General features: G+C 35.4%; 1 protein-coding gene across 2 annotated transcripts in view; it reads right to left on the bottom strand.

The window, feature by feature from the left end:
• Positions 1 to 19315, bottom strand: part of LOC109032347 (fasciclin-2) — a 34153-nt gene extending 14838 nt beyond the window's left edge. The window contains exons 1-10 of one of the 2 annotated variants that reach the window (XM_072298339.1): positions 18958 to 19315; positions 17928 to 18193; positions 16530 to 16927; positions 14893 to 15061; positions 14466 to 14690; positions 13842 to 13983; positions 13140 to 13271; positions 12404 to 12672; positions 11869 to 12058; positions 3945 to 8390 (exon numbers count right to left, since the gene is read on the bottom strand). In XM_072298339.1, coding sequence (XP_072154440.1) covers positions 8287 to 8390; positions 11869 to 12058; positions 12404 to 12672; positions 13140 to 13271; positions 13842 to 13983; positions 14466 to 14690; positions 14893 to 15061; positions 16530 to 16927; positions 17928 to 18193; positions 18958 to 19276 — 2214 coding nt within the window. In that variant the 5' untranslated portion in view covers positions 19277 to 19315 and the 3' untranslated portion in view covers positions 3945 to 8286. Of the gene's footprint in view, positions 1 to 3944; positions 8391 to 11868; positions 12059 to 12403; positions 12673 to 13139; positions 13272 to 13841; positions 13984 to 14465; positions 14691 to 14892; positions 15062 to 16529; positions 16928 to 17927; positions 18194 to 18957 lie in introns of those variants that run through there. The other variant, XM_019044424.2, reaches the window with a different exon arrangement.
• Between the last annotated feature and the right edge of the window lie 313 nt (positions 19316 to 19628).

The raw sequence follows: 19628 nt of genomic DNA, 5'->3' as shown, positions 1-19628 counted from the left end.
CAGACTTTTTGACCGTTTTCATTTCATGATATCTTAAGAAATCACTCTTTCTAAGTTGCAGTAAAAGAACATATTGGATACTAGTTTTCATTAAATTGTCTCTGCGCATTAAGTTACAGCGCTTTCAATTGAATATTTTCAGTTATGAAGAACTTGTTCATACTTTGACTTCGAGGTGAAGCATATGGATCCTTTTAATGGCCCAAGATGCATTTCCTCTCTGACCAATACTTCATATGCATTCTATAAAAAAATTGAACAATGGACAGTAATAGACATTGATAGGTACCTATCTCACACTAAAAGAGCTAAAAAAAAAAAAAAAAAAAAAAAAAAAGAAAAGGCACAGCATGAATTTTCAAATCTTATTTCACAGCAAACTAGAAAATTTGTGCATTTTTAAGACCTTCCTAATTTCAATACTCTTTAAAAAGGATCAGGAGATGCCACCTGTCTTTATAACAACCTGATTTAAATATGGAACCTTTTATTTTCTCTGAATATCATTTTTAAACGTTTTTCACGATCCGTGAAACTTCCTTTCAGGATACCAATCGAAAATTCTATATGAAATATCTATGACTCCATTGTCTCAGGTTTTCCATCCCGCAAAAATTGGGCATTCCCAATTCAACTATTCTATAAAAATATGCTGAGACACAAAGTGACTTTTGACAAAGCGCGCTGTGGGAAAAGAAAATATTACCAAATAAGAATCTTGCCGACAAAATATAAAACAAAAATTGCCATGGCAAAAATTTGTACACTTCGGGATCACATCAGCAACAAGGAGCACTAATTTGAACTCGTATGAAATTGTTTGCAATCTTGAGGAAACAACTAACACATTTTGAGACTCATGATAGTTCGGAAAGATATTGAACTAAAGCAGCAGCGATCCCATTTATTCCTAAGCCGGTTACGCCATGATCACAATGAACAGTGAAAAAATCTCCTTGGACTTTATAATCTTGTTGTTCTATGAGAGATTTAAAGTGAGTTTTACGAATTTATATTTAGTTTTGAATTCTAAAATGAACAGTAAACATTAAAAAGATGGATGTGAATATTGAAGCCTAGACGGATTTAACCCCATGACGTTAATAGGCGTAAGCTCCAACTTTACCAGACGGTCCCTGGTCCGTTTTGCAAGATAAAAAACTAAGAAAAAACCAATTTCTGCAGTAAAAATTACCACTGATTATTGCATGTTTTCAACTAGAAGAAAGGCATTGATGGTGAAACTAGGAAAATAAGTATGTACTCTAATTTTTGAGTTAAAAAATTTCCAATCATATTTTATTTTTTGAAGATATCATAGCCTGATTTTTTTGCAATAGTTTTTCAAAGAATATTTTTGAAGGTTCTGCACATCCTAGAGATGTCTTTGACAAAAATATCATGTGAGAATTCGTGCAATGACAATTATAAGCTATCCTTCATAAAAATAAAAATGATAGAAAACCTGAAAAATTTCAATCTAAGGTACGAATTCTTCTAGTTCCAACACCGACATGTAAACATGATAAGAAAGATGAAATAGACAGATTTTGGCTGGTGAGAGAAAGAACATTGTGATACAAGAAAAAAGAATTCAAACTCAAGAAAAAAAATTAGGATATAAACAATTTTATAAGACATGAGATTCGGTGTTAGATGAATTAAAGGATAGCACACACTCACACACAAGAAAAAAACCAAAGTAGAGAAGCAAAATCAATAAAAATCAAACCAACAATCAGAATGAGTAAAAAATCTGATTATTAAGCAAACAAACTTTCAAAAAAGCATGGGCATCAATATGTTTGCTACATTAATCCAAATTTGAAATAACCAGATGGTTGTTAATCTACTGTATAGTAGTTACTGACTTCCTGCAATTTAATTTGACTGCTCTAGTGGACACAATTTGCAGCTATATCTATACCTATGGTACAAAGCAACAATATTTACAAACTGCACACACGTCGAAAAATAGGCAGTCGACTAAAATCAAAAGTTAACACTGTCAGAAACACAAACGCAATGTACATGTAAAGCGAGAAAAGCAAATGATTGCTGCTGTGAGAGTTGTTAGTTGAAAAAGCAGGTTGCAGGCTTCTCTCATGCATGGAGCTAGCTAACTGCTGCATCCAGAAGCAAATGAGATGTCATATTACCTAACTGGTGGTTTGCCAGGCGCTTGGCGCGTGTTCCATTTCATGAAAGCGTGGAACTGACTGAACGAAATCAACCGTGAAAAAAAATCCCGGCAGAAAGCTATAGCGACGCATGAGGCTCGAGACAAAATTTAGGAGCACATTTTAGAGGTTTAACAAAATTAGGGACAACTGAAAATTCTAAAAGATTAAGGCATCAAATAAAAAAGAAAATTGACAATTGACTCTTAACTAGAACTTTCTTTAGGGTGAAGAATATGCTGATTTTCCAATGATGTGCTTACAGTGAAAAGAAAGGAGAAAACATGGTGAGCTCTTCATACTTCAATACGTAGATAATTAATACGATCAATTAGACACTGAAAGAGGGTAAAATTTTCCGATTTGATCAAAACTGTTTTGAACTAACAAATCAAGGCCGGTCTCATATTCAGGGACAAGGTAGTGCCTCTAAGTCACGCAAACATTGATGTAAAAAGGACGTATGGTTTCAGAATTGCCAGTGTCCTTTTGGTAAATTCATAATTCCAAACAAATTATATATCAACTTCCAAATTAGTAGAAACGCTCACCGACATTTTATCCAATAAAACCCACCATTCATTAAGTACGATCATAATTATTTTCTATTAATAAGCATTGACTCTTTTCTTCTTCCAGTGCATGCTTCTGTGCTCATATTTGTGTTGTTTTGTGCATACTTCAGTGCTTGATGTGAAATTTGTATAATTAGAACTCTAAAAGCCTCGAGATTACAGATTGTGTTGGTGACAGAAAGAGTATGTAGGACTTTTAAGGGCGTTCGTTAAATTTGTATGTTATCTTTAAATTAATCATCACTGCCAATACAGCAGCATACATAACATTTCATGTGTATCAACGCTCTGCCTGTAAATGGCAAGTTTTTTCATTGAGTGTGTTGCAAAAAAAATGCAAGTTTCATGGTTCAGTTAGACAAAAATAATTCTGAACACTTATAAATGCAAAAAGTTGTAATTGGTTATAACTTTGCATTCCTTAGATCCTTGAGAATGGCTATGATAATAAACCAGGAAAACATTTTAAGAAAAAAGCTTAGAGAGAAGAATTATCGCTGAACCCATGGGATTACATTTTCACTTTCGATAAATCTTGCGATTTATTTTGATGATTTTTGTCTGCAGAAATATCTTCAAAATCTGAAACTTCATGATCGACCTGAATCCTTGAATGTCCATTATTTTCTCAATGTTTTAAATTGATCATCCGCCAAAAAAGTTGCGAAGGCAATGTCTCCAACGTATCACTTCAATTCAAGAGATGGACAAAAACTGGCACTTCAGGATTTTGCAACACCAAGTACCAGGCTGGTAACAGAAGCCATTGAATAAATGGACGGAGTTAAATAGAAAGGAACCAAGCCACATCGGGATCGAACCGAGAAAAAGAGGTTTGAAGTTTGGCTCCTGCATAAGACTAAATGTAAAAGATAAACCTCAAGTTCAATTTCTGCAAAATTTGCTCCGACAAAAACTTTGCATTTTTGGCGATAGATAGTAGAGCAGTGGTTGAGTTCAAAACCACTCATAACTCAATTTTTTCCAAAATGTGGATTGGTTCCTTTCTGCTTAGCTCAGTTCAAATTTGATACTTTAAATGTTGGATGAAATAGTTTCATAAATTTATGGAGAAAATAAAAATGCTCCAGAAAATTAAGATTCGTATACCTAAACCCTTTGCAAAAAATGTTGATTCCAGAATCGGGGAGGGCACTTTCTTGAGTTAAACAAATTGAAGAACACCAAATTTTAAAAATTACAATTTAATTCTTTGGACACTTTACAACTCATGCAACAATACAGAGAACTGAGTCTCATACAAAAATAAAGTTCAAATCGGGAAGACTCATCAGAAAACTTTAAAACAGAGAATAGGGCAAAAAATAATATTTTTTACCCTCTCTCAATGATAAATAAAGGATAAAACTGATAATTTGAGTATGCTCTCTGTAAAAATTTTGAATCGTTTAAATTTTTCTGTAGTTATGTATTGGTATGTTTCGAAAATTGAAACAATGCTGATGAAGCAGTGAAGATTAAATTTGAAAAAGAATATATAACTGTTATCAGAGGTGGATTCTGGGTGATTCACTGAATGGATTTGAGAACTTCATAGATTTTTATTGAAGCATACTCTTTGAGTGTATAAAGCTTTCTTACTTTCATGCTAGAATTACCACAGTTCAAAACTACGGTAGGATAATTAAAGAAGGTTTCCCTCCTTTGAAAAATTGGGATAATCAACCTCAAAAACCCACAAATAGAGTTTAAAAATATTTTTTCTGTTTTGAATTTATTGTAAGTAAGTGAAACTAACTATTTAAATCAATAGGAGATAATACGTAGTTGTATTTACAGATATTTCAGATCCTTAACTTCATGATTCCAATTCACTGTTTAGTTTTGACATTTTATTAATTCAAATACAAAAGTTCGATGAGTATGGTTGAACATTTTTCCAACAGCAAGTTAAGGAGTGTCACTGTATTAAAAACGATTCATTACGAAAAAATCTACATAAATCATGGCTTGACGGTAAAGAAATCAGCACATATTTGCCCAAAAAAATATCTTAGCATCTTAGATGCTGTAGAGAAAAAATAAAATAGTAATACATAAATCTAACAATTATTATTTTATATATACAAATTGCCACTTTGACAGCCTAATACCTAATCTTAAATCTCTTGAAGAGAATTCGTTCACTACAAAAGGAAACCTACCAAAACCTACCATGTACCGAGGTACATGCTACAAACAACCAATTTCTCTTAAGAAAATAATGACGGGTGATGGATGAGTTTATGAAAAAATTATGCAGTTTGAAGAGGAATTTTAGGGAATAGTAACTTGTGAGCTAAAGATGATTTTTTCATTAGAATAAGTACTGAGAGTTAAAATTAATAAAAATATACTTTTACCAGCTTTTGGTTCACGCTTTATAATTTCATTATGCTTTCATTTACTTGTATGTTTTTATAAAATTATAAGGTAGAATATATATACGGCAGTAAGTTAGGATTTTACTAAATTTTAGTGAGAAAGCATAAAATCTGTTTGGGCTAAGTGAACCACTTTGAAGTTCTTGTTTTTTTGATACCATTCATAGGTGATTCTACGTCTAATTTTAAGTACAAATATTTTTTGATCATCATTCACAAATTCAAATAGACTTGTTGATTATCATGTATGATTTTAATGAGGTAAGTAAAAGAAAAAACAGGAGAAAAAAAAGGAAATTAAAAAATCATACAGGCCTACAATTTGGAGACAAACTAATACTAACTTTGAAAAAGAACAGCATTGGATCGAAACAATTCTTTAGACTTGTGTTCCTTCTCCTATTTCACAGTCTTACAAAAAAAGCAAATAAATACACAAAAATTGATACCTATTAATATTAATAAATAATGATAATGAAGTTTATAATTCTCTGCCTGATCATCTTAATCAAAGAGGGGAGTTGCGTAAATATTAACAAAAAAAGTTGAAAAGGATGAAGGTTTTCAGTACTTTAAAATACACTGTTACCACCATACCTAATTTGTTATCATTCCATCATAAAAAATTGAATGCAAATATCAGCCTTGCAATTTCACCATCATAAAAATAAACTTTATCATAATTTACATTTTGGACTAGGTGTGGTATTAGCTGAAAATAGGATTTGATGAGACTTTTTAGAGACTTGGTGAATAATTCCATTTGCACATCCCAAATATTTAGCTGCATTCTCAGAGGCCAATTAAAACTTATCTGCTCCAAAAAAACCTTTTTGAAATATTCTTGGGAATTTCCCAGAGTTTGGAGAATTATGATAAATTCTCAGAAATTAAAATGAAAGAAACTTCTTTCATTGAATGGCTTCTTGTAACATCTCAATTTCTACTAACAAAGCTTGAGTCTTTGAACAAGATAGGTACCTACAATATAAATACAGATCCTATCATTTAAAAAATTAAAAAGTAAAAAAAATACCTCTGTTACTCAGATCATTTATGTACTCACTTAATATTAATATTTACACCAAATAAATACAGGATACATATTATTTTGTAAAAAATTGACGTGAGTGAAATAATAGAGACCATGTGTAACAGGCCCTTAAAAATTAACAATAATTTTAAACCTTCAGATAACTCTTCCTGAATGGACAAAAGAAAATTGTTGATACTATAAGCTCAGGTACCAGTCAAATTTGACACTTTTAAGAATTTGGAAAGAGTATTTTTCTACTGCCTTCAGTATTTGCAAGCAGGAAAAAAACATAAAGAGATTGAAACTCTTTATTTTCTTCTGTGATAAAAATAAATGGTTTTCCCCCTTTTGCAATACTGTTCGAGGTAACAACTACTAATAGTTAGCACAATGAGGTCTGAGTCACACAGTAGTTAAAATAGAGGCGGATCCAGGGAACAATGGAGGGGGGGGGGGCACTTGGAGATACGGACTAAGGGGTCTAGGGAGGAAACATCAAGAGATTGGGGGGATGGAGGGGGGGTTGCAATTTTTTAAGAGAGGAACACCCCCCTTGAATCGACTTTTGAGCCGCTTAAGCTTTAGGTGAGTAATACCATAGTGTTCAAAGTTGTAATTCAACTCTTTTACTGCAATTTTACTAATAGAATCGCGCCATTTGCCTCCAAGATGTAAATCAGATTTTACAGTTTTGACTGTGATTTTGAAATTAAATGCTATTTGCTTTAAGAGTGTAAAGTATTGGGGGGAAAATGACAAAAGATAAGGAAGCAAGATAAATTAGCATGACAATAATTTTTGGGTGACATACAAGTGATCCCTTTCCTCCCCCATCCCCCTACCCCAAAAAAAAGGAAGACGGAATAGTTAAGTCTTCAGACAACTGAAAAAAATGTTCACGTTTGTGCTCTTACTCTTTCTTTCCCTCCTCCTGTATCCTCTTTCTCCTCTTTCATCCCCTATTTTTGTTCAGGGGAGGGGTGCATGCCCTCGTGGATCCGCCCCTTAGTTAAAAACATCTAACACCAAATTTAGCGAGATTTAGCTTTTGATTATGAATTAAACGAATTTAAAAAAAAAGAAAAAAAATTAGATGCAAAATTTCAAGAGACTCCTTAACAAATATGGATGTGAACATAATTTGTCCACAGTAATTAAACTCTCGCCTCCTGATTTCATCACATGATTATAATGCTCTGATTGGTGGCTTAAAAAATCTAAATTTTCTTGGAGAGCTAATTTTGATTTTCTTTCTTGTTCATTGGTAGAAACTCTGAATTTCTAAAGAACATTTGCGACAATCATTCCAATTGTTTCCACCCTTGACATCCCACCCTCCATTGATATTGAAATTTACTTCTTAAAACTTTAAGTTAAAATGCACTTCATCTACATTTTTCTTTGTTTTTCAAAGAATATTAAAAACTGTTGTAGCAACAGTGGTGAACATTAAGGAGGAAATCCAAAGAGATTAAGACATGCCAGAATATTATAGGAGGACTTTGAGATTTTAAACCTAGCTCTCACTCGCACAAACTTTTTTTATTCTTCTCTAAGAGCGTTCAAACACTAATATGCTGATTTCAGTATCTATGCTGTTGGAAAGACTTTAATTTCCCAAATCAAAAATAAGTTTTGCAAACAAGTTTTATCTGCAAAACTGAGAGAGAACGTGTAAAAAATGAAAGACACAGAGTAATATTTTATGACTTTAAATCTAATAGGATTAAATTTAAAATTTGATTTTGAAAATAAGCTTGATAAAGCACTTGTAAGCCACCACAGATTTTAACAAAAACAGTAACGATGGCTTTTATGAAGAGTTTGTAGTCATTTTGTCACGTTTTTCACCTACAATTAGACTTCTGATACTTATATCAGAAAATGTAAGGATAAAATAGGGTCATGCTACATGTCATAGAGGGGTTATATAGAAAGTTATAGAACCACAATATTTTTTTTTTGTGAAGGCAATCTCTCTTAAATTTCATTTCTATTGATGGTTTAGTTGCCTATCCCATCAGGAGTACAGCAAGAACTCACTCTTGCAAAAGCAAAAATATTACTCTATATCTTGCCAAAGAAAATAAAGCTAACAGGAAATTGATTGACTAATAGCTAATTAAAGCTCCTAAAATAATGACTCCTACACTAAGTGAGACGCACATTGAATTCCGGACCGATGAGGAACTATAGTCAGCCAGGCCATATCCATCTAAATCCGAAACAAAAATGTTGATAGGAGAAAAATGACAAAACAAAACAAAACAAGACAACCAAGGCTACAAAGGAAAGAAGGAAAGTTTGTGGACAATTATTGGGATTTTTAAAAAATAATGCTTAACAATGCTTCTCGAAACTTGACTGGGCTCTGAGAAAAACAATGAAGCATTTGATTTGAAAAAATAGCGTAGATTTTGTGGCAGCAAGTACAAGTACAAAAGGCTGTTCAAGCAAAGTTACTACAAACTTTGACAGATTGAATTAGATAATCATAATGGTCTAGTCTCTCTTCTCCATTTCTGAACCACTCAAACCTGACTAAAAACTGTAATTCTGGAAATGAAAAAACTTCCCATACATGCCATGGTAAATTACTTAGAGATTTTTGTTTGTACCCGGAAAATGTTATTTTAGAAAATTAAAAAAAGCTACATTCCTCAGTTAAGAGAAATCAACAAAAATGTTAGTGGCTACAACTACCATCAACATTATTTTCCACAACCATCTCTCGATTGAAATTTTAAAGAAGGCCAAGCAAAGAAGATAACAGCAATTTTTTGTCATCGTTTCAGATCTTGAGATCTCTTAAAGTCATAAAATGGAAGATAAGAAGCAACGTTTTATATAATGAAGAGAGCATCACTGGACAAAGCAGCCTGATTACTGTAAAATCAGAAAATGAGTAAATTTTTCTAGGCACTTACAGGCTCCAAATCCCAAACTTAATAATGCTCCCAGTGAAATCTCAACTATTTTGTGTTAGTTTGACTGCACTCGGGCTGGTTTTGGATTAATATTATCTGATTATTTGATTATAATCAAACTTCATCCAAACATAAAAAGACCGAATGGATCTGCCTACGAGGACACAAGTGCCTACATACTAAAATTGAGAGACTTGAACAACACTGAAAATTGATAAATTTTTTTGCCTTTCATCGAGCGTTTACAATTTAATGATACCTGAGGCTACAAGTATTAGGACTTGGAAGTTTGAGACTTGGAAGAAAACTAAACTTGGACCCAATAAACTCAAAGAACAACAGAATAAGATTAAGAAGAAACCGGGAGAATAGAAACTGGCGGAATAAAGAACTGCAGAGCTAGACCTACAAGGTTCCCATGAAGAAGGTTTCAAAAAGTTTAAAAATGAACTTATTCATGCTGCGCAAAAAGCGGTTGCAAAATTGCAAACTGCTTCTTTTGATCCGGTGTCTCAGCCATCAAAACTTGATTCTGTGACTGGCGCAACTAAACCGATCAAAGACCTTATCGCCCAATCCAGTAATTTATGGGCTCGATAATGGAAAATAAACATTGTTCAACATTATTTTTCCCCTCACCTTTCTTCAGGAGTTCAAAACTTGAAAAAAAGGTAGAATTTTTCTCTAGAGCATTAAATTGAAGAAGCACTTTTCAGAGAGGTTTACAACTTTTTCTCTCAATCTAATGGAAACTGATTGTTCAATCTGAGTAACATCCCCTCCTGCCTTCCCATATTAGAGAAGAAGTAAAAATATTACATTGTACGTAATTATAAGTAAGAGGCATATAAAAAACTTATTGGTACGGAGAAGTCAGGTTTGGACTTTTTTCCAATTTTTACCTAAAAAGAAAAATAGCGGATACTGAAAAAGTGACTTTGAAGTGGAAAGTTGGTACCCAAAAATGTTTACGGATTTTTAAGGAAGCAGTTATAGGAAAAGTAAGAGTACGACCACAAATAAAATTTGAGCTGAGAGGGTCATGCTGGCATGGCTTTACCACGAAGAAGCATTATTTTATGCAGATCACTTAAGCTTGACTTATTGTAGCATTATTTTTGACAAAGTAAGCTGCCTTCAAATTCTCAGAAAGGTTTTACAGTTTCTTGTAAAAACATAAGATCTGAGAGGAAGTTAGGCAACCGGAAATACAGTTGGGATGATTCAATTTAAATCAATCCAATGATACTGCATTATTGAGACCTCCTTTGACAGGAATATTACTTTGACAGAGTTTGAAGGCAAAATTATTTGAGGAAGTGACAATCTTCTCCCGCAAAAAGAAAATTAAGTGATGACTATCAATTGTACCTTGATGAAAAAAAATTGATTTTCATTTAATAGGAGACAAAAATCTGGCAAAAGAAGAAAGGAGACCCCTTCCCCCTAAGGGGCAAAAAGTCCAAGAACTTTTCCATGACGCCTTGGTAAGAGTTATTTTCCATACTTGCTTAAATGATTAGACAAAAAATTGTTGAAAGATACAGCGATGGAGCAAATGTCAGTATTTTAAAGGCTACCAGAGCAAACTACACCAAGTTGGACAAAATTATCATTTTTAGATTTAGGACATTACTGTCCTCAAATTTAACTATTCAAGGGAAAAGTTGAGAACGAAGGGAATTGAAGTGCTTTTTAGACAGGGGATACGAAGAATAGACAGGGAAAAGTTATGATAAGGAGACTGTAAAATGCTTACAAAGAGAATGATAATGAATAATTGAATTGAATAGGTAGAGAATAGTCAGAAAAATCTTGTGAGAACATCAATGAATAATTGAATTGAATAGGTAGAGAATAGTCAGAAAAATCTTGTGAGAACATCAATTAGACTGCATTGAGTGGAAAGAGAGCAAGTCATATGAGCCACTGTCAAACATCAGACGTTTCATTCTTTTACAAGAGAATGATAGTGAAGGTTCTTATGAAAATGTCAGGAATTTTCCCTGTGGCGTTGAGCAAATTCCTTGGAATTTTCAAAAGATTCCATACAGCATTTCTGTAAAAAAAATGAATTGTTCAATGAAATTTGGCAATGGCTGTTTTGCTTGGTGCAGTCCGATTAAAAGGGCGAAGAAATCTCTCAGGCATGATCAGGGTTTAAGAAATCATCTTACTGTTGAGAAGAAATTACGGTATGAACAGAAAAAAATGTCGGTTTTTTGATAAACAGAAATCTCAGGGTTGCAGATTTGTATAGACTACTACAATCCAAATTGAAACATCGTATGCTAAAATTTTCCCCACCTGTCAGCTCCAATCAATATAACTTCCCAACTTAAAAGTTGCACATGTTATCACAAAAATACACAAATATTAGAAAGAAGTAAAACGATGTCATGATTGGAATCGCTGATGAAATTGAATCGATGACAGAATAAAAATGTGATACAGGCGAAGAGTTTTCATTGAGCAACAATAGTTGAAGTACAACCGGCAAGAAATGGGCCGATTTCACGAGTGAGAACTTAATTATGCAAAAAAATTTTCATAATCAGGCACTCTTTTCATAATCGGATTAAAGAGGATTGTAGTTTAAAATGACTGAAAACAAATTCATACAAGTTCAAATTAGACAATTCACGCACACAGCCACATTGAACTGCAATGCTACTGAAAAAAGGGATTAAGACTAAAAAAATGCCTGCACACCATGCCAAAAATATAGTAATTCAGGAAAGTTGAGAGTAAGATTTGAAACCTTACCTTTGGCTGTCCGCACGTATGCTTCTGCTGGCTGGCTGAAACCAATCTGGTTTTGTGCCCGTACTTCAAATTTGTACGTCGTATCGGGCCTGAGATCTCTGAAGTCATAAACTGTTGTTCGTTCTGAATTAACTTCAGACTGTCTACAAGTTGATCTGACTACTCGCCTTTCAAGACCTGTGTCTTCAACCTGTGGGTATAGCATTATCGAATTAGCAGGTGAGAATGCAAAATATCAAAATTCTGTGGGCGTATGTTATTTTAGAGGGTAATTAGAAAATTCAATCTATAAATAAATTTGCAGCATGTAACATTGTAGTTAATGAATTGCTGTTGCATTGAGGTAGACCTACAGATCAAACACATGTTTTCTCTGTCATGGGGGAGGGGGGTAGGAAGTGTCTTACTGATGCTTAAAAAGGAGGAGGGGGGAAGGGGTCAAAAAGTTGGCTGAAATGTCTTACATAATACTTGAACTGCCAAATAGTGAATTTATAACCATACTTGAGAGTGATTTGAGTTCACAAGGACTTACCACACAGTAAGTGAGTGTGTACTTGATAATAGGTGCACCATTGTTGTGAGGGATCCTCCACCTGATCTGTGCAAGACTTGAGTAATTGGAATAAATGTAGCCATCGGGACCAGGCTGTGTTACGATGGCTGGCACTTGCGGGGCAGAAGTTGCAGGCATAAACTGCTCAACAAGGGCGCTGTATGGACCCTCGCCTACATCATTCACTGCAGCGAACCTGAATATATACTTGGTGTTTGGCCTCAAGTTTTCAAGAATGTGGGCAGCATCTGTTAAAACCATGAAGAATGTCTCATCAAGGAGAGTATTAAAAAAACACACACACAAAAATAATCGCTGTTTGTTTTTACACATCGAATGATGCAAGAGCAACCTCTCAAAGCTCAGGTTTAGTTGTATCATTTTCTTTTAGAACTTAAAGGCACTTTAACCTGACTCTTTCATAATTATGTGTTTATTTAATTAATTGTTCACTTATTTTCTTAGTTTGCAAATGCACGTAAAAAAGCCTTTTTTATACATCCTTTTTTGTCCATCCTTTATTATCACAGATTAAACATGATAGCATCTAAATATTCTTGCATCCTCAAATCATTTAAACAAGGTGTATTATTTATTACTTACTCGACTAGGTTTCCCTATCTCTTACATTCCTCCTGTTATATAATACATAGTAGACACTGCTTTAAAGTCTATCTTATTGTAAAAAAAAATATGTTTTACATCATACACTTACCAACGGTCCAGGTGTGATTTCTAGCCATATGCCAGTCACGGTCTCGGTCGGTTTTGTACTGTACAACGTATGCTTTGATTTTCTGTCCACCATGGTCATTAGGACCAACGATGTCAAAATTGATTGTATTGGCTGAAACGTAGAAGATTTATAAATCAACAAAACTGAATTCAGAGGAAGGGAGGGTATTTGTCTCTTCAACTATGTTTGATATCTTTACTATGTTCGTAGCTTGTATATTTTCAAGTTGAGTATTAGTAATTTCATAGTCATAAAAATTCTGTATTACCACTTGAAAGTAGAGATTTATCATAAGCCTGAAAAGTGAAAGAGATTATAAGACAGAAAAATTTTGGAACACCACAAACCTTTGAAACTGGAAGTTCCTACTTTTTAGCTTATTTCTGCTTATTCATCCCCTGATTTCTTTGACACTGGAACTCATATTTCATGGCAACCCCCTTAAATATATGCTTAACAGTTAAGTGTCTTAATTTAAAGACTTTCCCCCTTTTTCCCCTCCTTGAAAATACCCATGACCTTTGAAACGAAGATGGCATTGATTTAAAACTAATAACCACTGCAACTTAAAACTATAGGAAAATCAAAAGAAACTGAGGACTATGAGGTTTAGTGTTTACACTTGAATGATAACTTGATACCTTGAACACGGGGGTAAAAATTTAAGTCTCTGAAACTTACCAGTGACAATTGTGGGTCTTGCTTGTTGGACAGCTGAAGGTGCACGAGCCTCTTTCAGTTCAATAATATGCTTTGCTTCACCATGATTATTTCTTGCAACACATTTGTAATGTCCATAAAATCTAGCGTCAGATGGGGTCACCTACAAAGAAGATAGGAATTACATGCTTTGCTGGATATTCTTAAAATATACTTCTTGCACTTCAGACTATGAATTCTGCAATTGGACTGAAGTAAGAGTTGTTAAAGACAGGCATTAATTAGAAATTAGGAGAGTTCTTGTCAATCTATGTTTAATCTTTAACACTCCAATAAAATACAGAATAGAATGGATGGTACAGGCTAATACTCACTGACCAGCAAACACTAGGAAGATGTGGTTTGAGAAAGTAAATCAGAATATCGGTTCTTGCATGCTTATTATTTGCAAAATTCAAAAACTAAATCCTCTTTTTTCTGATGCACAATAGTTGGACTAGATTTCAGATTTTTAAATAATTCGTGCTGTATTCCATACTTTCATTCATCAATCTCCTACTGAAAAGTCCTTTATTAGGTACTTCAAATTTTCATAGAATTCTGAGTGTTTACCTATAGAAGAATTATTGATACTTGCAAACTTACAGTCAAAGTGCTTTCAGGTCCATTTCCGTACTTCCTGAAGGTATATTCGCCTTCAATTAGACGATTATTCAATTCCCATGTAATAGTAGCGTTTGGTATACTTTCGGCAAGGCACGTTAGGTTCACAGGCATCCTGTTCCAAGACCAGGCTTCTTTGATGGGCGAATTCTTGAACGATGGTGGAAATTCCACAGTTAGATGGCCATTCTTTATTTCTTTCCCTCCCTGTAATCAAAATTAAAACAAATAATTATTAACAGATATCTTATATACCTATGACGGTTCTTTTCTTCTTCCTTCGTTGATTTCGTTTTTTGAAGATTTTCAGGAAGCAAAATTTTAACTTTTCATGTTTATTTGAGGCAAACAAAAGATAAGTAGATCCTACAATTCTTAAAATTATTGAATTACATAAGTAAGAAAATACCTTGTTCTCAGCAGTACAAGCGTATAATCCATCGTCTTCCCTTCTAAGCTGTGAAATAATCAAGGTTGCAGTCACTTCTCCTTTCACTTGGTTTTTCGCTATTTCAACACTGATTCTGGAATCTGTAGACTGCACTCCCAAAACGAACGAAGTTTCAGAGCTCAATTTCCTGTAGGAGAAGCAGAAACAATAAACAATACAGGTAAATCAATTTAAAATCATAGAAATGTTCCTCACGATTCGAGGAAAATTGAAATTATGTTCCTCTTACCATGAGAATAGGTATCACATTAAATGTGCGGATTATCCCTGATGGTAAACATAAAACCTCAAAATAATATTTCCTCCTTGGATATAAAGCACATGATTTAAAATTTTCTCTGATAAAATTATTTCTTTTTTTAGGACATTCCTTTCTCCTTAAATGATAAAGCATATAGTCAGGTAAACCAGCTGGAATATTTGTATTAAATTACCTTAGAAAAAGACGAAAAATAAAAAATAAAAAAAAACCTTGAATCAATCAAAAGTACGTAATATACTAAAAGGAATATTTGGGCTAAAGCAAGAAGAACAAAAATAAACATTTAATTGCAGTTAAAATTCTAATTGATGGAATTATTTATCAATCGAAGATTAAAATAATTTCAAATTTCCCTCAGAAGGAAAAAGATTCCACTGACAGTTGCATGCTACCAATACCTCATCAACAGAAGGGAGGTAGGGAAAAAATGAGTCGTTGAACATCGAATACCTTAGATATATAAAAAAAAAAAAAAAAACCTCCTGGGTATTCATCAATGAGGGAACCGAAAATTCACTCAATCATATACGTCTAGACAGGTTAGACACTTTATTTTTCCCTTTTATCTGAGAGACATAGGGGCACAAGCATTAGGAGAATCAATTTTTTGGGTCTTAGTCACAACTAAGTGATAAGATAAAGCTTTTTTTTATATTATCATTCCTAGTGAGAATGGGTGAGTAATTAGCTGAGAAGTTTTAGTGTTTTCTTAGAATTTGTAGCTTTGCTTCTTGTTGGTACAGGTTCATTACCTTGTTCTTTGTTTTATGAAACGCTTTGTAACCCCCCCCCCCCCCCCCCTCGGGGTATTACAGATGGAACGTCTTAATATTCATAACAAAAAGGTGCAAACAAATGGCTTTTATCCAGCAACTATTTTGAACTCGTCATATTTTCCAAAGTTATTACAAAGAAGTTAGAAAATCTAGACTAACAATAATAGGTACCTCCATAATTTTGATAGGCAAAAAATAAGCATCCAACCCAGTCACTGGCCATCAAATGGATTGCATTATGCAAAAAGGAACCATTAGCATTGCAATGTTGCTAAGATTGTGCAACTTCTTTTGTCTTGGAGGAAAAACCCGATTATCCATTAATAGTTTCTATTTTACTCGCTAAAAACTGTAAATTTAAGACAAAAATTACCATCTAAATTTCATAGTTCTTCACGATTTCCGCAATTGTATTGCAAAGGATGAAGTTGCACAATCTTAGCATCATTGCAATGCTAGTGGTTCCTTTTTGCAAAATGCAATCCAAATAATGGGCACAAAAAATTACTGTAAGTTGGACTTTTAGTCCTAAGATCTTCAATGGTCAGATTTCCTACCTGAAAGAGATATTAGGAAGCGGGTTGCCAGTAGCTTGACATTCGAGTTTGGCCTCATGGTTGACGGCCGCTGAAATGTTTCTTAGATTGAAAATTTTCGGCTTGACAATCACTGTCACTTTCACTGCTTTCTCGACACTGCCAGCGGGGTTATTGGCTACACAACGAAACTCGCCATCATCATCTTTCAGGGCATGGTTGATTGTCAAGATACCGGTGTGCTCGTTAACCATGAATCGTTCGCTGCCAACTCCCAAATTCTGTTTCGTCGATTCCTTAATCCATGAATAGGACGGAGGCGGCTTGGCGTATGCTTTGCAGGCAATGCTGGCGGACTCGCCCTCTGTGACTTTGATTTCCGAAATCATTGAATCGTCAATGACTGGCGGAGATTGAACCTGCAAGAAAGAAATGACATTTCGTGAGCCGTTTCACTTGCTTGAATCTTCTGTGATGGCTAAAACTAAACCCACGTTGGTGGATTGTCATAACATTTGAGACATGTAGGTATCCTAAAGCGCACTTTTATGGTGGGTGAAATTCATGTCAGATTTCGTATGAAAATCAAATTATTTGCCTGGCGTCCATAATTTCTAAACTATTATATATATTTCCGGGCAAAATATAAAAAGTTCCCGAAAAATTCGCCTCACGATAATTTTCGCGTGAGGTCACGCAACGCCTTTGAAATAGAATTCACCTGTCGACAATTCGTCGTCTCCCCACGAAAGAACGTAACTACATTTCAATGTTGCCAAATTTCTTTCGCAAATTCAATTTCAACTGTAGAATCTTGGGCATATCTAACGGGAAATCACTTCAGTTTTTCATCTGATTTCAGGCATAAATCAGAGCAATTTTGGACAAAAATTTCACACGTTCATTCTTGTAAGAATTCGAATTGTTTGAGTCGATTTTGCAACCTTGGAATGGAAATACGGTCCTTCGTCCGAGGAACGACCAATGGAGAATTTGCATGCAAATTTTTTATTGCTTCATCTGAATGTGCTTAAAGAGCTGATTTCACAGTATTTTTTATAATTTTTTTCTGATATGGGAAATAGTATAAAGATAGATTTAAAAGTGAGAAAATGCACCGCCTAGTGATGTCATCTGGCGGCATTTCCCATTAAAACACACGTATTTTAGCAAAATAGATCATTTTGTCAAATCGTCTCCAATAATTGTTCAATTCATGAACCAAGGGTATCCTCGTGTTCAGTTCATTCGGTGGTTTCCACTTGAACATGAAAGTCATCAAATTTCAAACACCTACCAATTCCCTATCGACCCAGAACAAGACCTCCTTAATCAAGATTTTATTTTTTTATTTTATTTTTTTATTTATTGGTTTAAATAGAGAAAAGCCGTGTTGCCGTTGTGATAGAGGCACCATACCTCGACTTTGATGACTCTTTCGGCGAACTCTCCGGTCTGGATGACGACGGCGCGGCAGATGTAGGACCCGTCGTCGGATTCCTGGACGTTCTTGATGGTGAGGCCGTCCGTCTCGATGACGTAGCGGTCGCCCGACTGGATGGCCACGCCGTTCCGCAGCAAGTCCACGTTCGGCGAAGGGTTGGCGTTCACTCGGCATTTGATCTTCCCTTCCTTCCCTTTGATCGGGTTCTGCACCGTCGGCGCGTCCACCCACATGATCGGTTCTGCAATCATCAAAACATACACATGTGAAATTCGCTACCTTCATAGAGAAAATGCAGGGAGTGGCGAGGAGGCAGCCACCGATAGATTTAATTCTGATGAAGAATGGTACATCGAAGGTGTAAGTCACATATATAACCAATAAAAGCTGAATTGATGTAAGTGTAAAAATCGAATTTCCTGACAATCGGTATTCTTTTGCCTGTACCAGAGGTGCCAATTTTCAATTCGCTGATACGTGAAATTTCATTTTCCAGGAAATTTCGACGATTTTTACCACCACAGAGCGGAGCGGCGGCGTGCTGCCAGAGCGAGAGGCTCACTGGCGCCTACAAACCTAAGTGGATACTTCACGCATTGCACAATGCTTGAAGTATCCACTTAGGTTTGTAGGCGCCATTGCGCCTTTCGTGCTGGCCGCCCGCCCGCCTTGCGGCGTATTTTGAAATGTTTGCACACTCTGCATTGATTATTCTCATTTCAATTGATGGGGAAAAAATATGTATCAATTTATCAAAGGAGAATAAATATAATGTGTGTTTTTTAATCACCACAAAAACAAACAGAGGAAACTTCTGTGGGATAGGCTTAAGTCTCTGAGAAAAGCTTCGGCAGTCAGAAAAAATCGGAAAAATCGCAAAATCACATCAATTTGGGGGGAAAATCGATGTAATCTAATCGATTTTTCGGTCGCATCGATGAACGATCCGAAACCATCATCACTTGTCATTCCGACTCTCCTTCCGAAAAATCAAAGGGTACTCACGGATGGTCTCGATGAGGACAGAGGCGGCGAGCTGCTCGGCGTTGGAGTAGGAGCCGACGCAGGTGTACTGCCCTCCATCGTCCGCGCGGAGGTCCTGGAAGATGAGGAGGAGCGACTTATCGTTGGGCATATGCATGGTGGTTATTCGGTCCTTGAGCAGGGGGTTGTTGTTGTCGATCGTCCGGTTCTGCGGGTCCAGCCAATGGAGGTCGCGCACCTCCTGGATGGAGCCGCCGGCCGCGATCCGGCACGTCAGGAGCACTTTCGAACCTACCGACTTGGTCTGCACCGGGGCCAGGGGCCAGATCTCCAGCTTCATCGCATCTGCAACAACAACAAAATAATCCGAAATCAATATCAATTGCAAAAACAAGAATTTGAATACTATACAAGTACGACTAATCCGCGGGCAACGCATCAAAAAAAAAAAACAAAAACAAAAAACAAAAAAAACCCGAAATCAATATTGATGTCAAAAGCAAGAATTTGAATACTGCGAGTACGAAGAATCCACGGGCACCCCCCACCGGCCCCACCCCCCCAGCGCGTTTCCGTTGTTTCAAAAATAATGGATCAACTCCGCCGCGCTGACTGCACTGTATTTGGCGCAATGCGTGAAGTATTCATGCAGTCTTGTAGGCGCCGTGCGTTTCACGCCGACCGCTACTCTG

The sequence above is a fragment of the Bemisia tabaci genome, chromosome 3, assembly GCF_918797505.1.
Source record: "Bemisia tabaci chromosome 3, PGI_BMITA_v3".
NCBI classification, from domain to species: domain Eukaryota; kingdom Metazoa; phylum Arthropoda; class Insecta; order Hemiptera; family Aleyrodidae; genus Bemisia; species Bemisia tabaci.
Note: the sequence above shows the minus strand (reverse complement) of the source record. Positions and strands in the feature narration are given on the sequence as shown.